General features: G+C 59.1%; 10 protein-coding genes across 10 annotated transcripts; 5 read left to right on the top strand and 5 right to left on the bottom strand.

The window, feature by feature from the left end:
• Positions 1–591: 591 nt before the first annotated feature.
• On the top strand, positions 592–1,064 carry HRG_05919 (LSM domain-containing protein; the record flags this gene model as incomplete). The annotated part of the gene is made up of 3 exons (XM_044864390.1): positions 592–619; positions 685–761; positions 870–1,064. The coding sequence occupies 3 exons, from the start codon at positions 592–594 to the stop codon at positions 1,062–1,064; spliced, it is 300 nt and encodes a 99-aa protein (XP_044720922.1).
• Positions 1,065–1,361: 297 nt separating this feature from the next.
• Positions 1,362–2,830, bottom strand: HRG_05918 (inosine-uridine preferring nucleoside hydrolase domain-containing protein; the record flags this gene model as incomplete). The annotated part of the gene is made up of 4 exons (XM_044864389.1): positions 1,362–2,356; positions 2,419–2,588; positions 2,641–2,743; positions 2,794–2,830. 4 exons carry the CDS (start codon positions 2,828–2,830, stop codon positions 1,362–1,364), a joined length of 1,305 nt encoding a protein of 434 aa, XP_044720921.1.
• A 1,994-nt stretch (positions 2,831–4,824) lies between these two features.
• On the top strand, positions 4,825–6,096 carry HRG_05917 (uncharacterized protein; the record flags this gene model as incomplete). The annotated part of the gene is made up of 1 exon (XM_044864388.1): positions 4,825–6,096. One exon carries the CDS (start codon positions 4,825–4,827, stop codon positions 6,094–6,096), a length of 1,272 nt encoding a protein of 423 aa, XP_044720920.1.
• Positions 6,097–8,823: 2,727 nt separating this feature from the next.
• HRG_05916 (signal peptide-containing protein) lies at positions 8,824–10,044 on the top strand (the record flags this gene model as incomplete). Its single annotated transcript, XM_044864387.1, has 1 exon — positions 8,824–10,044. The coding sequence occupies one exon, from the start codon at positions 8,824–8,826 to the stop codon at positions 10,042–10,044; it is 1,221 nt and encodes a 406-aa protein (XP_044720919.1).
• A 540-nt stretch (positions 10,045–10,584) lies between these two features.
• HRG_05915 (putative secondary alcohol dehydrogenase protein) lies at positions 10,585–11,208 on the bottom strand (the record flags this gene model as incomplete). Its single annotated transcript, XM_044864386.1, has 1 exon — positions 10,585–11,208. The coding sequence occupies one exon, from the start codon at positions 11,206–11,208 to the stop codon at positions 10,585–10,587; it is 624 nt and encodes a 207-aa protein (XP_044720918.1).
• A 390-nt stretch (positions 11,209–11,598) lies between these two features.
• HRG_05914 (rhomboid family domain-containing protein) lies at positions 11,599–13,284 on the top strand (the record flags this gene model as incomplete). Its single annotated transcript, XM_044864385.1, has 2 exons — positions 11,599–11,850; positions 11,935–13,284. The coding sequence occupies 2 exons, from the start codon at positions 11,599–11,601 to the stop codon at positions 13,282–13,284; spliced, it is 1,602 nt and encodes a 533-aa protein (XP_044720917.1).
• A 1,650-nt stretch (positions 13,285–14,934) lies between these two features.
• On the top strand, positions 14,935–16,788 carry HRG_05913 (sir2 family domain-containing protein; the record flags this gene model as incomplete). Its single annotated transcript, XM_044864384.1, has 1 exon — positions 14,935–16,788. The coding sequence occupies one exon, from the start codon at positions 14,935–14,937 to the stop codon at positions 16,786–16,788; it is 1,854 nt and encodes a 617-aa protein (XP_044720916.1).
• A 1,071-nt stretch (positions 16,789–17,859) lies between these two features.
• On the bottom strand, positions 17,860–18,808 carry HRG_05912 (uncharacterized protein; the record flags this gene model as incomplete). The annotated part of the gene is made up of 4 exons (XM_044864383.1): positions 17,860–17,914; positions 17,971–18,132; positions 18,271–18,512; positions 18,590–18,808. The coding sequence occupies 4 exons, from the start codon at positions 18,806–18,808 to the stop codon at positions 17,860–17,862; spliced, it is 678 nt and encodes a 225-aa protein (XP_044720915.1).
• Positions 18,809–21,785: 2,977 nt separating this feature from the next.
• Positions 21,786–22,271, bottom strand: HRG_05911 (transcription factor s-II (TFIIS) domain-containing protein; the record flags this gene model as incomplete). Its single annotated transcript, XM_044864382.1, has 3 exons — positions 21,786–21,810; positions 21,879–22,110; positions 22,178–22,271. The coding sequence occupies 3 exons, from the start codon at positions 22,269–22,271 to the stop codon at positions 21,786–21,788; spliced, it is 351 nt and encodes a 116-aa protein (XP_044720914.1).
• A 453-nt stretch (positions 22,272–22,724) lies between these two features.
• On the bottom strand, positions 22,725–24,383 carry HRG_05910 (ubiquitin-2 like rad60 SUMO-like domain-containing protein; the record flags this gene model as incomplete). The annotated part of the gene is made up of 2 exons (XM_044864381.1): positions 22,725–23,925; positions 24,004–24,383. The coding sequence occupies 2 exons, from the start codon at positions 24,381–24,383 to the stop codon at positions 22,725–22,727; spliced, it is 1,581 nt and encodes a 526-aa protein (XP_044720913.1).
• Between the last annotated feature and the right edge of the window lie 592 nt (positions 24,384–24,975).

The following is a 24,975-nucleotide window of genomic DNA, read 5'->3' as shown; positions in this document are numbered from 1 at the left end:
TTGTGCTCGCGGATGAGCGGTTCCACGCGTCGTGACGCGATGAGATTGAGCAAGCTTGAGCAAGCTTCGCCAGCGGCAAAGCTCAATCTAGCACTCGCCAAACGCGTAGCACTGCACCATTCCAGGACCAGTGATAGCCGAAGCAAAGCTTGCTCTCCCCGTCAACGAGCGTCCCCCCGGACCGTAGAAGCTCGCCTGGCCGTCACGCGCCAAACAAGCAGCAGGATCATCCAGGTGCGATGCCTTCTCTACAACCAAAACTACGCACTGGAAGAGCTTCATTGCATGCGAGTCTCCCATCGTGCCTGTGCAGAACCTCGAGGTCTGAATAGCAGTCTGCGTTTGCACAGTGCGGTACTACAGTGCGCGGGCGTGGGTAACATTATCGTAGGTACGGAGTACCTTGACTCACGAGTCACTTTTGTGCCTGATTTTTCCTTGGCGGGCGAGGCTGCCTGGGCCGAAGCTTCTCCTCCACCCCGGCCGCCACCAGCAGCAGCTTCATCACCCCACGAAGTAGCTTCGAAAACCGCCCCCCGGCGACCCTTTTCGCTGGCCTGTGACAGCTTCCACCCCATCCCTCGTCTGACCATGGCCACCCTCGGAGGCTACCTGAACAGTCAGCAGCTCTCTCCAACCAGCTCGGCGGCGGTCCAGCGCTGACTTCCAACTCTCCCGCTCTAGAAAAGGTGCTGATCGTGACGGCCGACTCGAGAATCTTGGTCGGCACCCTCGCCGCGGCCGATCAGTCGACCAACCTTGTACGCCGCCCCTTTCCTTTCTTCTCTACCTCGTCACTTCCCGTCTCCTGCGGCTGTGTATGCCTGTGCGTGTATCGCTTGAGCTGACGCGCACGCGTGCTTCCGCAGGTCCTGACCGAGGCCGTCGAGAGGGTCATTCGAGAGCAAGACGATCCGGAGCCCTCGGCCGAGGTGAAGTTGGGGCTATACCTGGTGCGCGGAGACAGCGTGTGTTCGGTCGGGCTGGTCGACGAGAAGCTCGACCAGAGCATCGACTGGTCGGAAGTCAGAGGCTCGACAATCGGAACCACCAAGCACATTTAGCCTCGCTCCCCTTGCCGCGCCGTCTGAATTTTTCGCCAGCTGCCCTTGCGTTTCGGCTGCATGACATGGAAGTTGGTCTAGCTTCGACGAGTTGAAATTGTTTGCATGGTCACGGAGTCTGGGGAAATACAAAACGTTCTACAGAGCCCTCGTTGCCTTTCGCTAGGGTATGGAACTTTACATGACCTCTTCCTCCTTTCCTTGATAGCCTTGATTGGCGATGCTTGGAGCTTGACGCCTCGTCCACGGCTTGCTGACGCTCTCGAAGCCTCTTCAGGAAGCGCCCACTTCCATGGCTCAGGCAAACACACGACTCATCCAGACGTCCTTGAAGACCTCCTCGCCTGGCGATGCAATGATGCGGTTGATCCTGTTCCCCTTGCGGACGCTCAGCCACCCCATGGTGTCTCCGGGAACCTCGTCCAGCGTGACCACCTCGACGTCGTCGCGAGGATCCGAAGAAACCGCTGCTGCAGCCTCGGCGGGCTTTGCTCTCAGGCGCTTGTCGACGACGTGCATGCCTCGCGTCCACTGGCCCGAGGTTTCGATGCGGATGTCCTCCAGTTTGGCGGGAAACTTCCAGAGGGGGTCGTCGCGCGTCAAGATGTACCAGACAGTCAGTGGGTCGTGCAGGGACAGGCCCGGCTCGTTGCCGTCACCCTCCATCGACTCAATCTTGGAAAATGCACCCTTGATAAAGTGCGACGTCCACGTGGCGAGCGGGCTGCCGGCATCAATGTGCGGCTGTATGCGCACGGCAAAGTAGTTCTTTGTGATCAAATGGGGGGTGGTGATGTCGAGGGGGGCCAGGGTCAGCCTGAGCTGGCGCCACAGCTTGGGCGGGTACGGCGGAAGGGTCGAGAGCTTTGCGGGAATGGGAGGCATCGTGGACGCCGGCGTCATGGACGTGAGGGCATAGAGGCGAGCCGCAGCGACGGCATCTGCATAGCAGTTGAATTCGGCGACGGGCGTCACGTTCCCCTCGACATGGACGGCGCCACCCATGACCACCAGCTCCCTGACTCGGAGGAACGTCTCTGGATCCTCAGCGGCGGCGAGGGCGACGTTGGTCAGAGGCCCGACGGCGAGGATGGAGACGGTGTCGACGGGGTTTTCGCGGAGGATGCGCAGAATCTCGAGATGGGCGGGCTGCTTTGACGGCGTGAAATAAGGCGACACGACGGAGTCGTCGGGCGAGGCGTCGGCCTCGTTGTGGAAAAGAGACTTCCAAGTGTCGGCGGGACATAGATGGGGATGCGTGTCGTGGACGTTGTGCAACCCATCCTCCCCATCTGGGACGGTCGATATCAGCCACTGGCAACGCGGGACCCTGCATGCTCGGGCGGCAACATACGGAAATAGTCGGCCATGAGGACCTCGTCCTCGAGGGAGTGCTCGGGGCCGACGGCAACGATGGGCTTGGACGCCTTCATGGCGCCGTAGCCCTCGAGGCGGCCGGTCTGCTTTCTCCAGGCAAGCTCCTTTTCCAGGACATGGAAAAGGGCGACGACGTTGCGCAGGCAGCTGGGCGTGTGAGCCGAGAGATGGACAGGCGGGTCGTTGCAAGGTTCTTTACCTCTGCAGGGGAACATTGCCATATGTCACGGATAGCATGGCGACGTCGAGCTCGTCGGGAGAGGCGCTGAGAGCGAGGAGCATGGCCATGATGTCGTCGACACCTCGGGGTGAGGTTAGACGGTCGTGTGTCTGTCTCGGGGCGACGACGTACCTGGGTCGGTGTCGATGATGATTTTGTGAGGAGCCATGTCGTAGGATGGCTGTCTCCGAAACCAACGTCGTTGCTCAAGTTGGGAGCTGGTTTTGAAACAGGCGAGTGGTGATGACGGTGGAGGTTGAGCGTGAGGGGACGGACGCAGTGGGCCGAACCTCGGCGCGAGCGCAGCATGTACAGAACTCCTTTGGGCGGACTCGCACCAATATCGTACTGCAATGCGGCCACGAGAGACTCGGCGGTGCTTTCCCAACAAGCCGTGAGGAGCTCTACCCTGTACCGTTTTCTTGGGCCCTTGATATTGCAGAATAAAGCTACGGAGGTAGTTTGAAGCTTGAAAAAAAGTATGTCGGTAGCCGAGGGCCCCTCAATTGTTGATTCCCCTCCCTCCCTCGGGTGTGTGTGGGGGAGGGGAAGAGGAAAAGGAGTGGACTGTGTCCAACTGTCAACTGTCCCGGAGCCAACGGCGAGCCCGGCCGGCCGGTTCCGCGGGACCTGGCATACGGCAAACATGCAGCGTCCCGAATGCTGCTGTGCTTCACTGTAGATGCATACATTTCCGGATCGAATGCGCCGTCGCCATTCATGTGTGGCGAGGCAATGGCTGTCCTCTTGTTGCGAGGTGGGAATGAGCCTTTGTCGTGGATGCGCGCGTAGTTTTCGCGTAGTTTTCTCGCCATAGCACCTGTGCCCATTGTTGCGCGCCAGTTCTTCGTACGGGTATTTAGAGGCAGGTCGTAAATATGCTCTTGGCTGGTTTATCTGCAAGTTGCCATGGCAGGGTCTGAGCTCGTTGCAAGTCGGAAGTGGGCAACGGTCAAGGCTCCCGGGTAGCAGCAGATGGCATACCTGGGCATATCACGTGGTGTTGCCTGTACGGGCAGAGATGGCCTCATGCTTGCGCACTGTATGAAATCAGGCAAGGAGCTTTAACTTGCCACCTACCTCATCTGTCCTCCCTCAGTTCAGTGCTGGCTCGTGCTGTGCTCAGGTACCCCTCGGACTCCCGCTCTCTACGAGCTTACGAGCTCGCCCGGGTACATAGCAACGACAATCGGTCGATAAATATCGGGCAATCATCTCCGGCGGCAGCAGCCAGGGGCGGCCTGGAGCAGAGACGTGTCCTGGGTGCCCATTCCGTCAAACCCCACCAGCTTCACTGTAAGGGTCTCCGACGGGTGGACAACCCGTCTTAGTCATTGCCGAGGTGCCCTGTACTTCGTACTGTACGAGAACACTCTCTCTCTCCCCTTGTCCCCCTCGAGGGCAGCTCGCCGACCGCGCTCCGCCCTCGCTCCGCGTCTCACGCGAACCCTTTTGCACACAGAAGCCCTTTCTCTGCAGCCCTCGACGACGAAGCTGGTCGCGGTACTGCCCTTGACGTCCGTACCCGCCGTCGTTCCACGGGCCCGGATGCCTCGCCGTACTGTACAGTCTACACCGTGCCTTACTGTATCCACCGTGTACTGTACATATCCCTCCCCCCCCCCTTATACCAGTTATTACGGCCAAGGTATTTCGTAGGCAGGTCCTCCTCCACAGGCGCCTCAACCTTCCGACCAGGTCGCCGTGAAATTATTTTCTCTTCCTTCTCCCTACTTATTCACCACGCTATCTTCCCCCTCCCTCCATCCTCCCGTCTTTTTCCCTTGCCTGCTGGCCTCGTTTCCTCCTCGGCTCTCCCTTCTCCCACCCCCTGAGTCGCCACGCGGTTGACGAACCATTGCGTGTCCCGCAGACGGGCCACCCCCGTTGAAGACAGCCTGGCCACTCGATTGACCGACACACCAGGCCGGGCCCTGCATTTCGACGCGCCTCGCTCAACGCAACTCGGGCCCCAGGTTCGCCATTTTCCTCCGCATTGCTCTCATCGTCCTTTTCCCTTTGTAGGCCGCATTTGCTGCACCCGACCCAGGCGGCCACTCGAGTCCCATCGTCGTCTCGACCCCTCGGGATCCGCATCATCGAACGTAACTACGACGCACGACCGCCACCTCGGCCAAAACCCAAGTACTCAACCTCCCCACCATGAGCTACCTCTACACTGTTGGTGGCTACGCTACCTTGATTGGTGTTGGATATGCACTCTACCACGTCTCAACACACAAGGCCAATAGACGAACCGCCCCCGCTGCGCCCAGGGGCGCCAAGCCCTCGCACCAAGAGCCACGCAAGGAGGACAGGAAGAAGAAGCAGCGCATGGAGAGCTTCGCCTCTGAGGTGCAAGAAGCCGCCAAAGAAAAGCCCCGTGACAAAACCGCCGAAGAGCACAGCACACAATCCAGACCAGTCCCTAACGACAAATCGGATGACGGCGCCGACAATCGCGAGTTTGCCAGGCAGCTGGCCAAGGCGCAGGAAGGCACCAAGTTTGCCGCGAAGGCCGAAGGGGCGAAGCAGCGAGAGAAGTCGGTCAAGCAGTCTCGCGCCAACCAGATTTCGAACCGCGTCGCCGAGGACAAGTTGTCGGTCCCGTCGGCCCCGTCCTCGACCACGGGCGCCGACGCCGATGACGATCAATCGCCCCCTTCATCGCCTCAGACCCCTCCAGCGGACGTGAGCGGCGTCAGCGACATGCTGGAGCCCACACCGGCCGGCCCTTCGGTCCTGCGCGTTACCGGAGCCGAGCCCCAGAAACAGAAGTCCAAGCCGGCCAAGGCCCCGGAGAAGACGGAGTCGAAGAAGCAGCGCCAGAACCGCAAGAAGGCCGAGGCTGCCAAGGCAGCTCGCGAGGAGTCGGAAAAGGAGCGAAAGACCCTGGAGGAGAAGCAGCGACGCGCTGCCCGCATCGCCGAGGGCCGTGCCGCCAAGGACGGCTCCCTGTTCCAGGCTGCCAAACCAGCCAGCTCTGCCTGGATCCAGGGCGCACCCAATGGCGCCAGCGCCGGCCAGACGCCCGACGCCGGCGTCCTCCACCAACCCCTGGACACGCAGGTGAAGGCGGTCCCGACTGCCGTGAAGCAGCAGTCAGCCACGGAGCCGCCGTCGGGCGCCAAGTCGGAGAGCTCTTGGATCTCGTCTCTCCCCTCCGAAGAGGTACAGATGGAGATGCTCAAGGACGAGGCCGATGATTGGAACACAGTGACGACCAAATCTTCCAAGAAGGCTGCCAAGAAGGCCCCCTCAGTCTCCTCGGGCGACGAGAAGGTGCAGACGCAACCTGCGGCCCAGCCCAAGCAGCTCGCCGCCAGCACCAACAAGAGCCCACCCAAAGCCCCGGCTCCCCAAAACTTTGGCGGCTCGTTCTCGGCCCTTACCAACGACGAGGGCCCCGAAGAGGAGGAGGAATGGGACGTATGAGGAAATGGCGAAGAGATTGGCGAGAGGAAGATTACAAGATTGACTGCACAGGATCAATTGCAAAGCACTGCATTTCCGGGGCATGGGGGCAGCACCAAACGCTCTGCTGCCCCTGTACATTAGGTGCCAGACGGCACACAGTCCCCCTTGTCCTTTTCACCTCTGTTCCCTTGTGATCGTGTAACGCTCTGTTTGTGTTATTCTTGGGGGTTAGGTTCAAAAGACGGCGGGACCCAAGTGAAAGGAGAAAAAAATGGTGTTGAGAGGGTGGGATGAGGACTCGGATGCATGTATGGGCTCGGTCACGGGGGTGGGCTTGCTGGGAGTGCTGTCAATGCTGGGGGGCTGCGACGGCGAGGGTGGCATTCAGAAGGAACCTTTGCGTGTAAGGATGTAGCGGTATTTTTTTATTTAAAGCTGGGCAGAGGGGGCTTCAATTTGAGAACCAAGTACTCTGTAAACAAGCACTGTCGACGCGAGCGAGGCGTGGCCTTCAGTGGCTCCGAGAGAGAAAGCTCGGTTGGGGATAAAACGTGGGCACAAGGGTAGGCAGCAAGGATGGAGGGATCTGGGCGGACGACAGATTGGGAAGCCAGGGGCATGACAAAGCTAAAGCCACGGCCTACGGATGGGGGTGCTGTTTATAGGTGTAGCTTGTTGTATGTACTGTACTGTAGGTAGATGCATGGCCGTCGCCGTGCGGAAGAGTGCCCCGAGGAGAGAACAGCTGTGCAGGGACGCGTTTGACGAGAAGGGACCCGAGACGGCGGATTCGGACATGCAACTGCACCCAAGCCACGATAAGGGCAGGCGGTTGGGACCAGCAAATGACCTGGAAATAGAGCAACGCGGCGGCGGTGGGCAGTGCATGTACGGGCGACATGGACTGTACATTTAGCGCATGGGGGGCCAATGCGGCGCCGCCCACCGCGTCCAATCTCAGGAGCACTGGAGATGGAGAGAGATTGGCCGGCTGGGGGGGTTGCAGGCGGCTGTGGGGGGCTCTGCGCCTTTTCTTGTCACAGGACACAGCAGCTGATTGCATGCGCCGGGACTGGTTGTGCTGATGGCGGCGACTCGCGCGGCATGGCCCTTGGAAAGCCGAGATGACGGCCGGTAATGCGGGACGTCGTGAGCTCCAGAGGGTGGTCCTCGGATGGCATTCACATATACGGATACATACTGATTGGAGTCAAGCCCTTTGCTTGGCGCCACCCTCTTCCCTCGTACCCCTGACGGAGTATATCTATGCCTGCCGTCTCTTGTCCAAATCCACGGCTCCCGACCCGAGGGGCTGGACAGGCGCGGCCGGCAGCCGCATGGCATGCAGCGGCGCGCGGCTGGAGAAACATGCGGGCTGCCTCGAGTCGCCCAGCCCAGGCATGCCCCGGTGATATTACAGGGAGACCAGACAGGGAGACCAGACAGGGAAACCAGACAGGGAGGGACAGGGAAGGCCTTGGCGTTTTCGGTCAAGCAAATGCGTTCATCTAGACACGTAAGTTACGGTATTGCCGCAATGGATTCTTGGGAACCTTGGGCCCAGGGAAATTGAGGCGGAGCAAAATAAAAGTTGCTACGTACTGACTTGCCAAGGCAAAGCTCAGCGAGACATATTTTGACGTGCAAGGGAGACAGAAATGCGCTCCCGGCAAGTGGCTGACGGGGCAGCAAAGGAATCAGGTATGGATACATTGCTGCACTCCGATGCGAAGCTGCAGCCGGATGGCGATCTCAAGGCCCAACCCCGTCACCCGTGTAGTTATCCGACGCGACCTTTTTTTAGAGCATCCAGCGGTCCGGGGAGATGCCTGGCGGCGGCCTGCCTGTACTGTACCGTGTTTGTAGGGGCAGCATGTACAGTGGCATGTACAGTGGCATGTATAGTGGCATGTACAGTGTCAGGGAGGCTCCTGCTAGAGCCCCCGAGGAACTGGGGAGGAGGGGAAAAGGGGGGGTGGGGGAACCAAGGTTGAATCCGAGAGCAGATTCGAGGTACTGGGCTACCGGGGCGAGGCTGGCCCTCATTGCAACAACTGTTAGTACAGCACGAGAGTCGGTACGCAGCTCGCCTCAACCTGATGCAGGTAACGTCAAGATGCAGCGTAGGTACAGTACATGTTCAGGGTACAAGAAAAACAGCCCCAGCCAGCTCCGCCTCCCGTTTCGACCCTCTCTCTCTCTCGCTCTCTGCCCGGATGGTTGATTTCCCTGCTTCATCAATCCATCTCCGTCGTCCCTTATTCTCCTTCTCTCGCCGTCACCTCTCGCTCCTCTCTTCCGTCGACCTCGACTCCGACTCGGCCCCCGCAAATCTCATCCATGAACGGCCCTCGGGTGCCGCATCTCAGACATCCTTTGGGTTTAGAACAGACGCCCCCCTTTCCCGATTGACCCTTTGTCCCGAACCAACAACGCCCCCTCGACACACTCCTCGATCTGCGAATTCCATTCCAACCCGCCCGGCCGCCCGCCCAAGACGCCTGCCCAAGACGCCTGCCACCACCCGCCGCTTTATCTGGCTGCCTGCGCCGGCCTCCTCTCCATCCCCGGCTGCCTCGCCCGCCACCTCCGAAGGGCTGCTCTGCCAGTCTCCGTCCCGCCTGCGCCGACTGCCGTGGTACCGTCGCTGCCGGTGTCCCGCACAATTCACTCCCATGTCCCCGCGCCTTGTCCGCAGCCAATCCCCGAGGGCATCCTGGATGCGGCGTTAGAACAGCAGACGCTATGTCCTTCCCTGTCGCCGTCCAGTCGGCCGTCTTCTACTTGGTCGCCTGCACGCCATGTGCAAAGGTCCGCCACCGCCAAAAGGCCAAGGGCCAGGCCAAGAAGGAGAGGCAGGAAAAGGCAAAGCTCGAGACGGAGCAGCCCGGCCTCTACCGCCACCCCTCACCCTTCAACACGAACCCATACTGGCAGGACGAGATTAGCATGGGCCCCAGCCTGCCCAAGAAGGCCGTCAGCAAGAACTCGAGCCAGCGCGGCCTCACCAGCTCCGGCAGGGAGAGTAGCAGCATCCCGAGCATGTCGGAGCACACCGCCATGGGCGACAGCCGCACAAACTTTGGCGACAGCCCGTCCACCATGCCCGAGGACGACGCCGTCTCCGATGACTGGAACACGCGACGCGGCTACCAGCGCGAGGACGAGGAGCTGTGGGGTCAGTTTGGTGCCTCAGGCACAAGGCTCATGGACGCCTTCTCCAAGGCCCGTGACTCGGCCGGCAGGCTCATCGATGCCACCCTCGGCATCGATAAGGAGGTGACGGATCAAGAGCGTCACGACTTTTACTTTTCCCCCAGGAACCCCCCCGTCAACGACTACCACCCCCCCGTCGTCAGCAGCAAACCCCCCCACCGCGACGCGCGCAAGTGGATGCTCCAGCCGCCCCCACCGGCCAAGATCATGGAGGGCAAAGTCCCCGTCTCGCGCGCCGTCAGCAGCGGGAGCAAGTCGAGCGGGAGGACAATGGGTTCCGACGAGACTCAGGCCGGCCGCGCGCTGCAGGACAAGCTGGCACAGGAGCGGTCGAGGAAGGAGAGCAACCCGACCGAGAGGGAGCTGATCGAGTCCCTCTTCCGACCCCGGAGCCGGCGCTCCACGAACTACGCGCGCAGCCGGAGCCTGTCGCTCAACGAATCCGACGACTCGCAAGAGAACCCCTTTGACAGGCGCAAGAAGAGCCGACGGCGCCCGCGCCCCGCCCACCACGGTCTCGACTCGGACGACGAGGAGGGCGCTACCCAGCCGCACATCACCGACGTGGCCAGCCGCTCCACGAGCGGTTCGACACGAGCCGCGCGCCGGCCGAAGCTGGAGACGATTCCCAGCATGGACGCCGGCGAAGGTGGCCAGACCATGTCGCGAAAATCCACCAAACGACAAAAGTCGCGGAGGAACAGGACCACGACCTGGGCAAACTCGCCCGTCGGCGACGACACGGAGTAGCCGGCGTCCGAAACGAATCTTTCATTTCTAGACATACAGCGTCGCGTCTTTGATTTTTATTTTCTTCTCTCCATCCCTTGTCTTTCGAGTCTCGTTCTTTTCTGCTTTAGGGGAGCATGCCGGGTGTTTTTATGGGTTTGTTTTACCATCGGATTCATGGGCGCGGCGCCAGACAGCGGTTTTTTCATCATTATTTCTTTTGGTCAAACAAAAAGGGACAGGCGAAATCACCAGCCCGCTGCGCCATCGCATCGAGGGCTTCATCATTCTTCTTTTCTTTCTCCTCCCGAGTCGCGGCAAGCCAAAAAGAAGAGCATCAACGCTTGCGCCTGGAGAGAAGCCCCTCACACCCACCCTCTACTGTATCCATCATTCGCACCGTATCATCGTGGTGACTGCGTGTCGTGTCCGACAGCCGTGTGCGGGAGGAAATGGGTATTGATAGTCGCCGAAATCAAATATGTACCCGGTACATGGCGTCATGTTTCCCGATAACGCCGTCCATGCTGCTGTGCCCCGCGGTTGCAAACTCGTCCTTGTTCAAAGATGAACGCCGCCATCGCCGTCATCGCCGCCGCCATCGTCATCATGCCCCAGGTTGCGTAGTTGCTCCTCGACGGCTTGTCTCAGCTGCTCGTCAGACAGGCTGCCCCCGGCCGTCCCGGCCTGTGCGCCCGGCGGGCCGTCGAGGTGGACCTGGCCACCGCGTATCGACCCCGTCTGAAAGGTGCCGTCGGACCAGGCCGCATGTCGACCCGTCTCCGGCGCGTCACGGGCGGCGCCGCCGTCGCCGTTGGCCTGCTTGGCCTCGGCCATATCCCGCCGCTCGTCCACGTCCTGGAACTCGGCCCAGCTCAAGCCGCGCTGCTCGACCTCAGCGCGGATGAGGGCGACGCGCTCGGCCATGCGGTCGATGACGACTTCGTTTTCGCGGATGGCGTCGACGCAGTCCTGGTCCGGCTGGCCACCACCGCTGGTGCTCTCGTCGGTGGTGGGGGCAACGGAGCCCTCGGCAAAGGGCCTGAGCTGGTCGTTGGAGTACTGCAGGTGGGCGACCGAGTTGCGGATCTCCAGGGCCTTGAGGTGCAGCATGCTGGGGGAGAGGTCCTTGAGGGCGGCGGCGAAGCGGGCGGGCGAGATGGGGCGCGTGTCGGCCGAGGACATGGTGGGCGTTGGGGGAGGGCACGAGGGGCCTCTCGTGGGCAAAAGGGCGCGCGGGGGAGGAGTGTCTTGTGGCCCTGGTTGAGTGCTGGCTTGAGGGCGAGGACGATGGGGCGGAAGGCTGATGCGAGGGGAGCCTTTCTGATGTTGCAGGGACTGCTTACGCAAGAGTGGAGATCTGAGGTGGCCGTCTAGGTACATACCTCAAGCCAGGTACCGACCTCGCAGCCTTGCGTATCGGCTTCCGCTTCATTGGACAGGCCAAAAAAAAAACGGTCACCACCCAGCGTCGACATCGACGCCGGACCGAGCTCATCTACCCGCCCGCTTCGATAATCCGCAGGGCTACCACCCACGCGCCCACCAGTCAGCCTTGGCACGGCTCTGCCAGCAATGGGCAGCCTCCTCTTCTGCCCCAATGCCTCGCGCGCGCTGCTGAGGTCCGGCCTCGCACCCAGGGGACTGCCAGCCCCGTCTCTGCTGTCGACGGCGCCCTCGCGATGGCTCTCCACCGCCCGCGCGTGCCAGGCCCGGACGCCCCATGCCCTCCGCCGCGGTAGGTGGCATGCCTCCAAGGTGCCGACGCACGCCCCCGCTAGCCATCGTCTCGGCCCCCATCGAACTATCTTCTCCTCGGCAAAGATCGTGCGCGCATACGAGGACCTGCCGCGGAGCTATCGCGACCAACACGGCCTTGCGTTTGGCGGCAGGGAGCTGGGGCTGTCGCAGACCAAGGAGATATTCGGACCGGGCTTGAGTGCCCAAGAGGCTAATGAGCTGCTGCGGATCCTACACGGACGAAGAGTCGCTGGGACCCTCGAGGATCCGGCCTTTGCCATCCACACGGCGCAGTTTACCCCCGAGCAGGTGGCCGCGGGGCTCGCCTACCTGCGCAAGACGGTGCCGGTCGACGAGGTTGTCAATGCCGGACTGAGGGCCGAGGACGAGCTGGAGCAGTTGGAGCGGGAGCAGCAGCTGGAACAGGAGATACAGAAGAACAAAAAGAGGGTGGGCGAGGCCAAAGATATTGGGGAAGCCTCGGCGACAGCCTACAAACCGGACCCGGTCTACGGCCGCAGCATGCTCGACGAGATCCGGGCACGCAACATTGCCAAGCGAAAGGCCAAGGAAAAGGCCCTCGGGGAAGAGCGGCAGCGCGCTGAGGAAGAAGAAGAGGTCGCTGGGCCCCTTGCCGAGGCACAAGAGCAGACGCGCCTGCCTACGAACCCGATGATTGCCGAGTACCACAAGGAGGCACAGTCGGACCTGGAGGCGCCGCCCGAGATGAAGGCCTGGGAACGCATCCTGCCGTCGGCAACGGCGGTGGTGCTGGTGCTGGGCTTTCTGGCGGCCGTGTGCACCGTGTACGAGGAGCCAATGCCGCGGTTCAGGCTGCTGCGGGACATTCCGGCGTCGCAAGCCACGGTGGGAGCCCTCATAGCCGTCAACGCGCTCATCTGGCTGGGGTGGAGGGTGCCGCCGCTGTGGTCGCTCTTCAACCGGTACATGATCTTTGTGGTGGCGACGGTCAAGCCCGCGACGCTCTTCACGGCGCCCTTCTCGCACAAGTCGCTCCGGCACATGTTGATCAATATGGTGCCGCTGTGGCTGGTGGGCACGCGGCTGCACGAGGAGATGGGGCGTGCCGAGTTCCTGACGCTGTACGTGGGCTGCGGCGCCGTGGGCTTTCTGGGCAGCCTGGCGACGTACACGCTACGAGGCTGGCTGACGGTGACGTCGTTGGGGGCCTCGGGGGCGACGCTGGGGCTGTGCTCGGCCTACTTCTGGGAGCACCGGAACGACGGGTTCCGCATGTTTGGCTTGCCGCGCGACGGGGTGCATGGCATCGTGTTCCTGGCCCTGCTGGTGGCGATGCAGTTGGCGAGCCTGGGGACGACGGCGCGGTTGCAGGTCGACCTGGCCTCGCACCTGGCGGGCATGGCAACGGGTGTCCTGGGCATGGAGCTGATATCGAGGAACGGCAGCGACCGAGGCAAGGGAGGCGACGGGGCCGGGGGTACGGAGCTCTTGTCCGTCACGACTGAGGCCAAGGCGGACCGGGCCCGACAGAAGATGTGAAGAAGAAGCTGAAGTCGCAGCTTGTACAGTATGAGGTACCCTAATAGTCTGACTGACGAATCAGGAATGGCGTTGGATGCATGCGGATCCACTGCAGTCTCCCGCGTGGAAAGAAGTGGGGCGGCCCCACGGTGGACGGTTTCCAGGGAAACCAACTGAAAAGTGCACTGTACGGCAAGGTACCTGCAGATCCTGTGAAGATGGAGGTATCGATTACCTGGCTGTGTCCGTTGCATCTTGTCTGGTCTAATTGAAACTGAGCTTCCGCGGGGAGGCGACCTAACGAGAGCATGATGTCGTAAGCTGCAGTGCGGATTGGGCGCGAGTCAATTTGTTGTTTCGGGTATGATCTAGGGCGCCTGCAAGCTCTAAAAGATTGCTGGATAATTAAACCACATTTGGCCCTCCCCGCACGGGATTGTGGGGTACGTACCTTCCAATTTACAGCTTTTTTCCTTTTGGTGTCGACGTTTTGCAAACCGATTGTGCTTGCGTTGGAAACGAGATGCCTCGCTGAAGAGGATACCCCCTATTACGTCTCATGCTACTGGGCCTAGAGCAGAGAAGGGAAGAGGCATTTAGTGGAATGGGATAGGAGACGAGGAATTCTGACCGTACGTATTGGTGGACTAAGCAAGCATCACCACATCTTATTCTCCACCAGCACCACAAACCAAACCATGTGCCCCAACAATACCGATTCAACGAGCAAAGCCGTGGCCGTCGAATTGCCAGCGAGAGCGCCGGGCCAGGCTAGCGGCAATGGCAACGCTCTCGCTCCAGGATGCGAGGAGAGCGGCAGCTTAATAAACAGGGGGTACTTGCAGGCCAGTACTCGGCACTGTGAGCGTTATCACTCAGAGTGGACGGCGCATGGACGCACACAACAAGAATAACAAGCAAGATGACGGCGGTTCAGCTCGGAGAAATAAACACGAAAACATCGAGAAGGAAAGCCCGACTGCTCAGGATAGATAAGCAAGGATTCCCCATCGGCCTGTGCAGCGCAGTCCGTCCGTCTGTGCAATCCGCCGGCGGTCTTCGTCAGTCGCTCATTCTGCGACAGCCGCTAAAAAGGAAAGTGGTACCGCCGACTCCCCTTTCTAGGTGCCTTCCGCCGTCTCCCGCTCCTTCCCTCGCCCCTGCCGACCGCCTCCGCTTGCCGACCTCCAACCTTCAACCTCTCTTTCCCTCACTTTGCTCCCCGCGCTCTCTTCCAAGCGCCCTCCTTTCCCCCTCTGTTCTCACTCCTTGGCCGCTCTTGCTCGCCTCTACGCGACGCACATATCAGCTTTTCGCTATTTGCAATTAAAACATCACACAAGACTCCAAATCGACGCGCGACGCCGCCACACGCAACGAGCCCACTCTTGCTCGCACGCCGCTTCTCGTTCGAGGTGGAGGAGAAAAGGAGAGAAAAAAAAGAACCACCAAATCAAGCGCCTCCATTCTCCCCCACTGAAGCACACTTTCAATCCATCCCGTCAACTCGACCCGACTCTTGGCTGGGAAACCGCGGAAAAACGACGCATCCCTTGGCTCGCCATGGTCTAGAAGACGCTCACCGGCCTGCTTCGCTTCTTTCCTCCCTTCACAGCTGCTTTCGCTCCTGCCCGTGACGACTCCCGTCCACCCCGACCCCCGGATACAATGGACAGCAGTTCGAGTCCCTTGTCCTCGCGCCTGGCCTCTTCGGCCTCGTCGCCGCTCACTAGGCTTTCAAACACGCCCTCCCTGCCCAGCTCTCCCGTCGTCCAGCCCGATGCCGCGGATCGCTATCCCTCGCCAATGTCCTCGTCCACCGTCTCGGGCACACAGTCGCCCATCAAGCTCGGCGACCCCATTGCTGACGACAGCCCGCGACCAACAAAGAAGCGGAGGCTGGCGCCCCCGAGAGTCCGCAGCACCGCCTATCTGGATCTGGCCAAGCCCAACGAGGAGGCCACCCACGAGGACAATTTTCATCTGCAACGATTGCTGTCCGCCCTCAGGAAGAAGAAGAAAATCGTCGTCATCGCCGGCGCCGGAATCTCCGTCTCGGCCGGCATACCCGACTTTCGCTCCTCGACCGGACTCTTCGCTACGGCTAAAAGTCAGCACAAACTAAAGGCCTCGGGCAAGCACCTCTTCGACGCCTCCGTCTACAAGCACGATTCCTCGACACAATCCTTTCACACCATGGTCAGGGAAATGGCCCATCTAACCAAGGGTGCTTCCCCGACCCCCTTCCACCACCTGCTCGCCTCTCTCGCCAAGGAAGGACGCTTGCTGCGGCTATATTCGCAAAACATCGACTGCATCGACACCTCCATGGAGCCACTCGCTACCGCCGTGCCCCTCGAGCCCAAGGGTCCCTGGCCCCCCACCATTCAGCTCCACGGCGGCCTCCAGAAGATGGTGTGCACAAAGTGTGGTGACCTGCAGCCCTTCAACGGTGATCTCTTCGATGGGCCCGAAGCCCCCCTGTGCGAAATGTGCAAAGAGCGAGATCAGGTGCGCACAGCCTTTGCCGGCAAGCGCAGCCACGGAATCGGCCGCTTACGGCCCAGATTTGTCCTCTACAACGAGTTCAACCCGGACGAGGAGGCGATTGGCAACGTGGCCAAGGCCGACCTCAAGACTCGCCCCGATGCCGTCATTGTCGTCGGCACCACCCTTAAGGTTCCCGGCACACGTCGGCTCGTCAAGGAGATGTGCCAAGTCGCTCGGGGACGAAAGGATGGCTTCACAGCCTGGATCAATATCGACCCCGAGCCTAAGGGGGCAGATTTCAAGGACTGTTGGGATCTCGTTGTGCGCTCCAGGTGCGACAACGTGGCTAGGCTGGCTGCCCTGCCACCCTTTGACTGCGAGATTGGCGACGACTACCTCGTGTCGCAAGAGCAGTACGCCGAGAAGCTCGAGAGTCTGCGGAAGAGCAGCATCGAGATTAGCATTCCATCCAGCCCAACCAAGTCAGACGCCGAGATCCAGCTCGATGCCAAGCCAAGACAAGTCGAGGCAATCCAGACCATTCCGACGCCACGCCCGAGCCCGCCCGTTTCCTCCAAGAAGCTCGCGTTCAAGTCCAATCAGACCAAGATTACTTTTGGCAACAAGATTGATGCCTACGCCGATCAACAGCCCGCCAAGGGGTCCAAGCCTCGTTCTCGCAAGACCAACCGGCCCGCAAAGGCCAAATTGCCGCCGCCCAAGATTACCGTCATGCAGACCTTCAAGGCTGGCAAGAACATCCCAGGCAGCGGTGCGGGCCGGAAACGCCTACCTGAGTCGTCGGTCCAGCTAGAGGCCGACGCTGCGTGTTCTCTTCCGCCGCTGCGGCCCGAGCGTCGAAGCTCGGCCGACAGCCTCGTGTTTAAATGCGCGTCGAGCGACAGCAAAGCCGCCGAGGCAATCGCCGGGTCGCCGCCCCTCACCCCCGGTACTCTCGACAAGCCGCGTTGCCAGGATGCCGCCTCGGCCCCGCCCGTTTCAAGTGCCGCGTGTGACGCAATCGAAGCTTGAGAAGCGAACCTGATGGGAGGCGTGATGGCTGGCTGACGGTCTATGGCTGTGCTAAACCTGCTGGTGTGAGGAGGAATGCACTTGCTCGGAGTCGAGAGTGCTGAATAGGACTCGCGGATAGGCATGTTGGACGTCGAGGCGAGAGACTACAGAGCGTCATTTGTAACGTGCTATTGACTTCGGCCTACCGTGTATTTCATGGCGTGGATCATTACTGTCCGTGGACGCGGCGGATGCTCATAACCTTGAGTCGACTGCGAGCATCATTAGTCTAGGGCATGTAAACTTGACACGAGAGTGCCATTAGCGTTCCAAGGACGTTTGCTCTGGAACGGTGGTGTCTTGATGGCACGTGAAGGACTAGATAGATCTAGGTGGAGTGTTCAAGTGCAAGTCTTTTTCGAAGAGCATTACTCTGAGCATTTACAGCGTTACTAGTTAATTAGCATTATAGATTACTGTAAGCATTACTCTGAGATTATCTGCACTGTGGGTATTACTACAAACATTACAGATTACTGTAAGCATTACTACAGCATTACAGTTTACCGTAAGCATTACTACGGGCATTACAGATTACTGTAAGTAAGCATTACTACTCTGTACAAACATTATCTGTACTGTGACCACTCCGTATTACTATGGACATTTACAATATTACTGTGAGCATTACGGACGCATTACTATGGATAATAACTAATTATTCGCCCATCTCTATTCGTACGTGGTGCTTCATATTTGGCCGACAACACGTCCATCGCCCCCTTTCCCAGTGCGGTTCACGCAGCCGTAGAATCGCATCCTTATCTGCGAGTAATGGCATCGCATGAACTACGCGTGGTCTACTCGTACGGCTGGCTGTCTCGGCTGAGTGCCCGACTGCTTGACTAAATGACTACTAACTCCTTGACTGACTGCCCGATTGACCACCCGATTAACTACCTGCCCGGCTGCCCTGCCACCGACCTATCTAGCTGCTTATTTACTTGCCCGACTGCCTACCGGCCCATGGGCCCGGCTACTTGCCTCTCGTTTGACCCCCTACCCGGCTGCTGCCCCAGCTTGGGCTACCTATGTCGTAATCATACTCTTGGTAAACATACTTTGAGTGTGCTTCTCCTCAACACTGTCCAGTCAACGTTACTGAACATGGCATACCCTCGGCAATTTCCCATCAAGCACATCTCAAGGATGCTCTGGGCGGTAGCTCTTTCCAGTGCCGCCGAGGCCAAGGTATCCCTTACTACCGACTCGATTCCGGCGCTTGCCAGCCCGTTTCGTACCTCCTTGACCTCGTCATGCCATGCCTCCATGATTCGAGCTTGCGTTGGGTCTTTGGAAGCACTGTGGATAGGCCGTCCGGGTTCGGTCAGATCGGGTAGCGGGACCTTCCTCAAGAGGTACAATGCTGTCACGCCCAATGCAATGACATCACCCTCAAATCCTCTTTGACTCCTTTGAAAGAATCCGTAAGGTACATACCAAGATGATCCCCCCGTGCATAGCTGATCGTGAGGATTTGAGGCCAGGCCTCTGTTGATGACGATGTCTCGAAGATGCGTGAGCGAGTAATTCTCCGACGTACATGAAGTTGGAGCGGGTGCGGGTGGAAGCTCTTTATTGCCGGCGCAGGAGCTGATGGTGAAGACTTCTCCCGGCTTGGGGTCGAGTAGTGGGTAATATGCGTCGACAACTGTGAGTTTGTCTTGGGCCACTGATGTGATCTGGGCGAAATGAGTCAGTCAGGTTGGATGGATATACGTGGGTCGATGACTGGTCAGCTGGCTTACCTCGGATGGACTGTTGAACAGGACAACGCTATGATCAGCGTCATCTTGACCGTCGTGGCGAAGTCGCTTCGGCGGGCCTGAGATGGGAGCAGGACTGCCTCTTCTCTTCTGGCCGCCTTGTCCGCTGCTGGGGTCCTCTTCACCAAAGCATAGCGTCGACGGAGCAGGAGGAGATCAGTCCATATTTTTAGCTCATCCTGTGCCGAAGAAATTCTCCATGGGCCAGGCATGATGATGCATGACTCGCGAGGACGCAGCACCTGCCGTCCCTCGTCATCGAGCTTGCTGTCGTCGAGGATATGGGGGCGAAAGGAGAAGGAGAGACAGATTCATCTTGACCAGGCCACCGAAGCAGGGCCCGGAAGAGAGGATGGCCCGTACATTGGAGGGTGCATCGAGGCACGGGTCGTGGACGGACACGGGCAAATCATGCGGCCTGTGGCCGCTTTGAGGGTTAGCCTCGGCAGCCAGACGAGCCTCGAGATAGCCGTCTGGGTGAGGCTGGGTGACGACATATTTTTTCGACGCTGGCTTGCCAGTGCCCAGAGGGATAGGCCACATGTCTCGGGGCGAAGCTTTAATACAGGTAGGTCGAGGGCCTGCTTGAGCTTCCAAGTCGCGATGCCGTGGGCTCAGCGCCGGCGGGAACGAGGGTTATCGATTGTGTGAATTTGAAACGCAATGCGCCAGCAAAATGATAACGCTCCGACGACTGCATCGTGAGTGCATGATGTGAGCTGTCTGGCAGGTTGGATGCTGCCCGCCCGTGTGACAGATTGATGTTGTCCGTTTGGCGGGATTGGTCGGAGAGGTTGCCGAGGGGGAGTGGTTGCATGGATGGATGTGCCTTGCGCGAGTCGACGGCCAATCACGCGCAAAGGGTCCAACTGCAAGCGCCTGCCCCATAAATTAGGCAGCGCCGAGGTACCTCCCCTTTATGCCTAGGTACCGGCCTAGGTACCTACCTACCTACCTGGTAGGTATTCCGCGTATCTCGTCGGGCCCTGCAGGCTACCTGGCCGACAAGCTGCGATGAACGGCTATTATAGCTGCTGCCCTGGCGAGAATTGACGAAACTTTATTCACCTTGTCAATTTCTCGGTTGTCAATGTACCGCTGAACACGCAGACAGCTACTCCCTTACCTACCTAGGGGTGATCGAGTGAAATGAATGCCCGTAACATCTTGCACACCTAGGTACCTCTTTGATTGAGTCTGTACTGTGCGATGAACGTGGTAGCTGTATGCACGCACTGTAGATCCTCTCCTGATCCCTGTCGTGAATCTCTCATCATACCGGATCAGACCTCATTGTTCCCCGGGCACCGATAGGAAAGCACCATCATGCCGTGGTGAGATGCACCAAAGGTTGATTTCGACGGGCAGCCCGAGTATCGCTGGCCGTTCTGGAGGGTTGGCATGGACGAGAACGACCTTTTCGGCCAGCTTCACCAACGATTCAACACGACGTCTCTCTTCATCCAGGCAGGACCCAGACGCCTTCTACCATGACGTCAACGAGATAGCCAGCTTCTCGGCCAATAGGCAAGAGTTCCTCGCCCGCCTCGAGGAGAGGAAGAAACAACGATTGGACGAACTGCTGGAAGCTCCCGACAAAATGATATACCGCATCCTCCGGAACCGCAAAGTCAGCGTCGACCACTGGTTTTATCTCATGAGGCTCAACCGATATGCAACCCTAGACACCATCATCGCACTATTCGCGTCATATCTTCCACCGGATGAAAATGGCCACCAGCCATCTTTGGGTTTGCAAATCCTCAGTCCTTCTCCCTACGAGAATCCCCACTAATATGCATACAAGAACCACACTTGCCATTCGATACCTTGGACCGGCCCAAAGCTGCCTTTCCATCTTCAGAGCAAGAGCTGCCAGCCCAAGCATCGAATTGCGGCATTACCCGGCCATCAACATCCACGACCCCTTCAAAGCGAGACCCAGATACCTCGACGAGTACCGAGGCAACGACTGAAAGGCAGCTAGCTGGTGGATGATCAAAAACAAGAGCCAGCACGGAAAAGGAAGCGCGCATTTGAGTCTAAAGCAGATGAAAGACGTCACCAAAACCGAGCCAACAAGTCTGACGGAGCTGCGACGTCAACCACGCCGCCCGAGTCAAAACCCGCAGATGACGGCAGCGCATTTCCAAATCCTGTTTCAGCCGTCGAGGTGCAAGCTGTAGCTCACGACCGGGACGCCAACCGCGACGACGGCCTTACTGGCCCGCCTGGTCATCGACGTACTGCAAAAGGCCCAAACTGTCAAAACCCGAGACTCTGAACCCTCTCGTCTCTCACAAACTCCGACTGATCACAACCAAGAATCCCTCCCCGAATCCAGCTGTCTCGTCGCAAACGCCGCTGCAACAACAAGGAGTCGAGACCCTGGCATTGATGATGGGGGTCCACCGACATGAACGTCAGCCCAGTATGAGAGTCGGAGCGGCGGCCGAGGGATGGTTTAAAGATCAGACTTAAAAAAAGTGTGAGAAGCAATGTTGAATGTTCGGGACACTGCAGTGGCCAAATACGAGCGACGCATCCTTGGTACATCAAGTGAAATACCCTGATAAAAGACTGATCGGTTCACGGCTTGGTTGCGAGTAAAAGCCTCCGCTCTATGAGGCTCCGATACCCTTTTATAAGAAGAGAAAATATATTGAAGATATAGGCTTCTTGGTTGCTATCATTACGGGTACTTTGTAGGTTCTCCAACGATCTACACAGAACACATGGGTTTGCCGTTCAATGCGGGCCGATACTTACGTAGAACAAGCAAACAACCCGACTCCGAGGTGAGCAACTGCTTGCTATACTTGGTCTCTTTCGCAAACCTGTCTCTGAGACGTGCGCGAAGGAGGAACAAGATATCTTGGATATTGCTTGCGCGACCATGGACTTTTTAAGTACCAAGCTCAAGTCCTTCTTGAGCTCCCAAACGCCAGAATCCAGCCATGATCCCATATGATAAATGGGTCTTTGAAAAAGCCTTTGACGTAAACGCGTCAAATAGCCTCCCCCCTGCACCGGGCCGTGCGTATGCCCCTGACAATGAAATTATTCACCGAAGACTACAAAACCAAACAAAGAAACCATTGTCTGAGCACGACAACCTGCGCCGCTTGAGTAAACCTCACAGAAAAGCCCCAGTCCGATAATGTCACGAGACGCATTCAGGCCGCGAGGCTAGTTGTTCTCGTTCCACCTGATCCTGGGAGTAAGCAGCCGAAAAAACGATTGGACACGGGGCGGCACGGGGGAGAGGAAGCAACCACGCACCTCGCGGAGCAGTCCGGGCAAAAGTAAAACATGGTGGAGCCCTCGTCGGCGCTGCGCAGCTGCAGCGTCGTGTAGCGCACCTCTTTGGCCTGGCACTCGGGGCACGTCAGGTCCGTCGTGGACCACGTGTCGGTCGAGGACATGGGCTTGGGCGCGTTGATGGTGCGCTTCTTGCGCAGGTCCGAGGGGAAGTTACTGGTGGAAGAGACGGTGACGCTGTTGAGCAGAGTGTCTTGTTTCCATTCCCGCCCGTGTTAGTCGGCGTCAAGGGAGGGTAAGATGACTTGGGGACGACGCACTTTTGTTGCTCGTGCCGCAACACTCACAGCAGACTTTTTCGTCCTTGGAGACGGGCAGCGTGTCTCCGCAGACATCGCAGAATTGAATCGCCATTTTGGCCTTGAAAAGTGGCGATATCAAGCCGAGTGAGGGTGTAAGAGAGGTCAACGTGAGTGAGCGGGAGAGTGACGGGAAGAGAAGTTTCTCATCGCGACATCACGTGAGATGGTCGCAATGGGTGGGTCTTCGAAGTGGGGCGGTCAATCACTGAAGCGGTAACGCAGTCACGTGATGGGATCCGCTGCAAGCCTAGGCGCAGTGAATGCATGTCATGCTTTGAGTCCTCATCTTCAAAAGCAGACATCGCTCTAGGTATTCAAATGTGAGAGCAGAGACGGCTTCCTCGAGATGTTCGACTGGCAATTGCCGCAGAAGCTACCGTGCCGACAATCGCGGCGGCTCGGCTGCAGAAAAGGGTGAAAGGGCATCAAAAACCAGCCCGGGTATCTCGCTCGCTCGCTCGCTGGCACTCTTCAACCCCCGTAGACCCTCTCTCAGGGCCAAGACCTACTTGATATGGACATCGATGAGATCCATGTCGGCAATGTCTGCGTCCTCCATGGTGACGTGCTCCTCGAGCCGCTCCCCCTCAAACACCACGCTGACGGCTTTGTCGGAGCCGATGCTTCGCTGCGTCCGGAATCCCACCACCAGCGTCTCCACCGTCGTCTCCGGCCGCACCGTCAGCTTGACATCCTCGAGGCCCCGCGCCTTGAGGATGACACGGATCTTGACCTCGGGCGTGGGAGACTCGTCGGCCGCCTCGTCCTCTGACTCGCTCAGCTCGCCCGCCTCGCGCTTCCGCCGCAGCTCCTCCTGTTGCTCCATTTCTTGGAAGAGCTCGGGCGTCCACGCCTCCATGTGGACGCGCGTCCGGCTGTCGGCCAGGCCCTCCCTGCCATGGCCATCTACCTGGATACGGCCGTCGCCTTGCGGGCGGATGCCGAGGTTGAGCAGGGTGGAAAAGATAAACACCTTTTTCCTCCGCCACGTGAGAATCACGTCGTCGTCGTGCTGCAGTGGGAGCTGCACCCCGTTTCTCCGTTGCACCGCCACCCAGCTGTCCCGCACCACTCGCAGGGGCTTGTCGAATAGGTACTTCATGCGGCACGGCCCTGCGTTTGGCACCGTTGAAGTGACCAAGATGTCAACCGTCTCGCGGCCCTGGCCTTTGTCCGCCCCGCTCCCCAGCAGCGCCCTATCGCGCGCATGCTGTTCTTCGGCCCTGCGAACGTATTCGCCAAACTCGTCATCGTCTGCGGGTGGCGGCGATGGCACGGATGCGGTGTCGGTGATTTCGGCGCCGCTCCTGCGACGTATTGGAGGAGTGTCGATGATTTGGACTTCGTCGTCTTCGTCGGCACTGTCGTCGTCGTCGTCGTCTTCAGAGTCGGGAGGGATGGCTTGAGCGCTGTTTGGGGCGGCCGCAATCTCGGGCTTGTTGCTCGGAGTTGCTCCATGTGAAAGGGATCGTCCACGCCGCGTCGACGGCGAGACCACCACGGCGGTGGCTTGAGCGCTGGGTGGTGCGGCCGCGATCTCCTTGGATTTGTTGCTCGGCGTTGTGAAATGCGACTGGGCTCGCTCTGGCCGTTTCGACGGCGAATCCTCCATGACGAGGTCCGCTTCATCCGAGCCGAGGCTGGGCATCTTCGACTGCGTGGACTCGGTTCTCGAGCGCTTCGACGCGGGTGGCGTGACTAGTTCACTGTATGCATGTCAGCCGGATTTTTGGCTCCCAGGTTCCAATACCTCCAACACCGTAGAGAGTACAGAGTCTGCGAACCTGAAGCCATCTTCTCCATTTTCCGGCCGGCAAAGATCGACCGCGGGCATGCTTTGGTCGCGCGCACTGGGCGGCTGCTCGGGGAAGTCGAGTTGGTCGTCGTGCGGCCCGTCGAGGGAATCCTCGTCGTCGTCGTCGTCGTCGTCGCGCGATCGCTTTGCCAGCAGCGCAGATTGCCTCCTCCGCTCATCATCTTGCTTCTGCTTCTTCCTCATCCTCCGCTCGCGGTCGGCGGCCATGATGGGCTCCATCTCCTTTGATCTTCGAAAGAGGGCGAGCCCGTCGTCATTGTCGCCGCCTTTGGAGTCGTCTTCGCTAGAGGCCAGCCGCGGCAGCGAAGGCTTGCGCAGAGCCGTTGGTTTGAATGGCAGCTTCTTCATCTTGCTGGAATCAAGACGGCGGCTTCGTCGGTGAATGGCGAGGGCAAAGCGCTGGAGGAGGAGCGAAGATGTTGATGCGCTGAGGCGGGTCGTTTGGAGGTGCACGCGCACGTGCACGGAGAAGCAGAAAGACTGAAAGTAGCAGCGGCAGCAACAAAGGATCGTGGCGTGAGCTGTTTGGCGTCAAAGAGGAAACGTTTGAAAGAACAGTGGGTGAGCAAATGAAGCAAGCAATCTTCAAGTTTGCCTCGGTGCAGTCAGTGGAATCCATCAGCGGGGTCTGTTGGACCGTGAAGGGAAGATTTCGGGGAATCGCGTCGCGTAAGGACCCCGGCGTCTGCGGTCGCACATTAGCTAATGTGTCAAGGGCTACTAATTAACTTAGAGGGTAACAGGCCACTACAAAGGCCCCTATAAAGAGCGCTATAACAGTACTTAGGCATGGCTTGCAGAGGGGGCTTATAGAAAGGCATAAGCACTATTACCTGGAACGCTATAGGGGCCTAATTCCTGATGGCTCACCCTTGATCTACCAAGCACCATTTCTGGAAATAGCCATGAAAAGACGGCTTCTCAAACTATCCCAACCTGC

This window comes from Hirsutella rhossiliensis (genome assembly GCF_020360975.1).
Source record: "Hirsutella rhossiliensis strain HR02 chromosome Unknown scaffold00005, whole genome shotgun sequence".
NCBI lineage: Eukaryota > Fungi > Ascomycota > Sordariomycetes > Hypocreales > Ophiocordycipitaceae > Hirsutella > Hirsutella rhossiliensis.
Note: the sequence above shows the minus strand (reverse complement) of the source record. Positions and strands in the feature narration are given on the sequence as shown.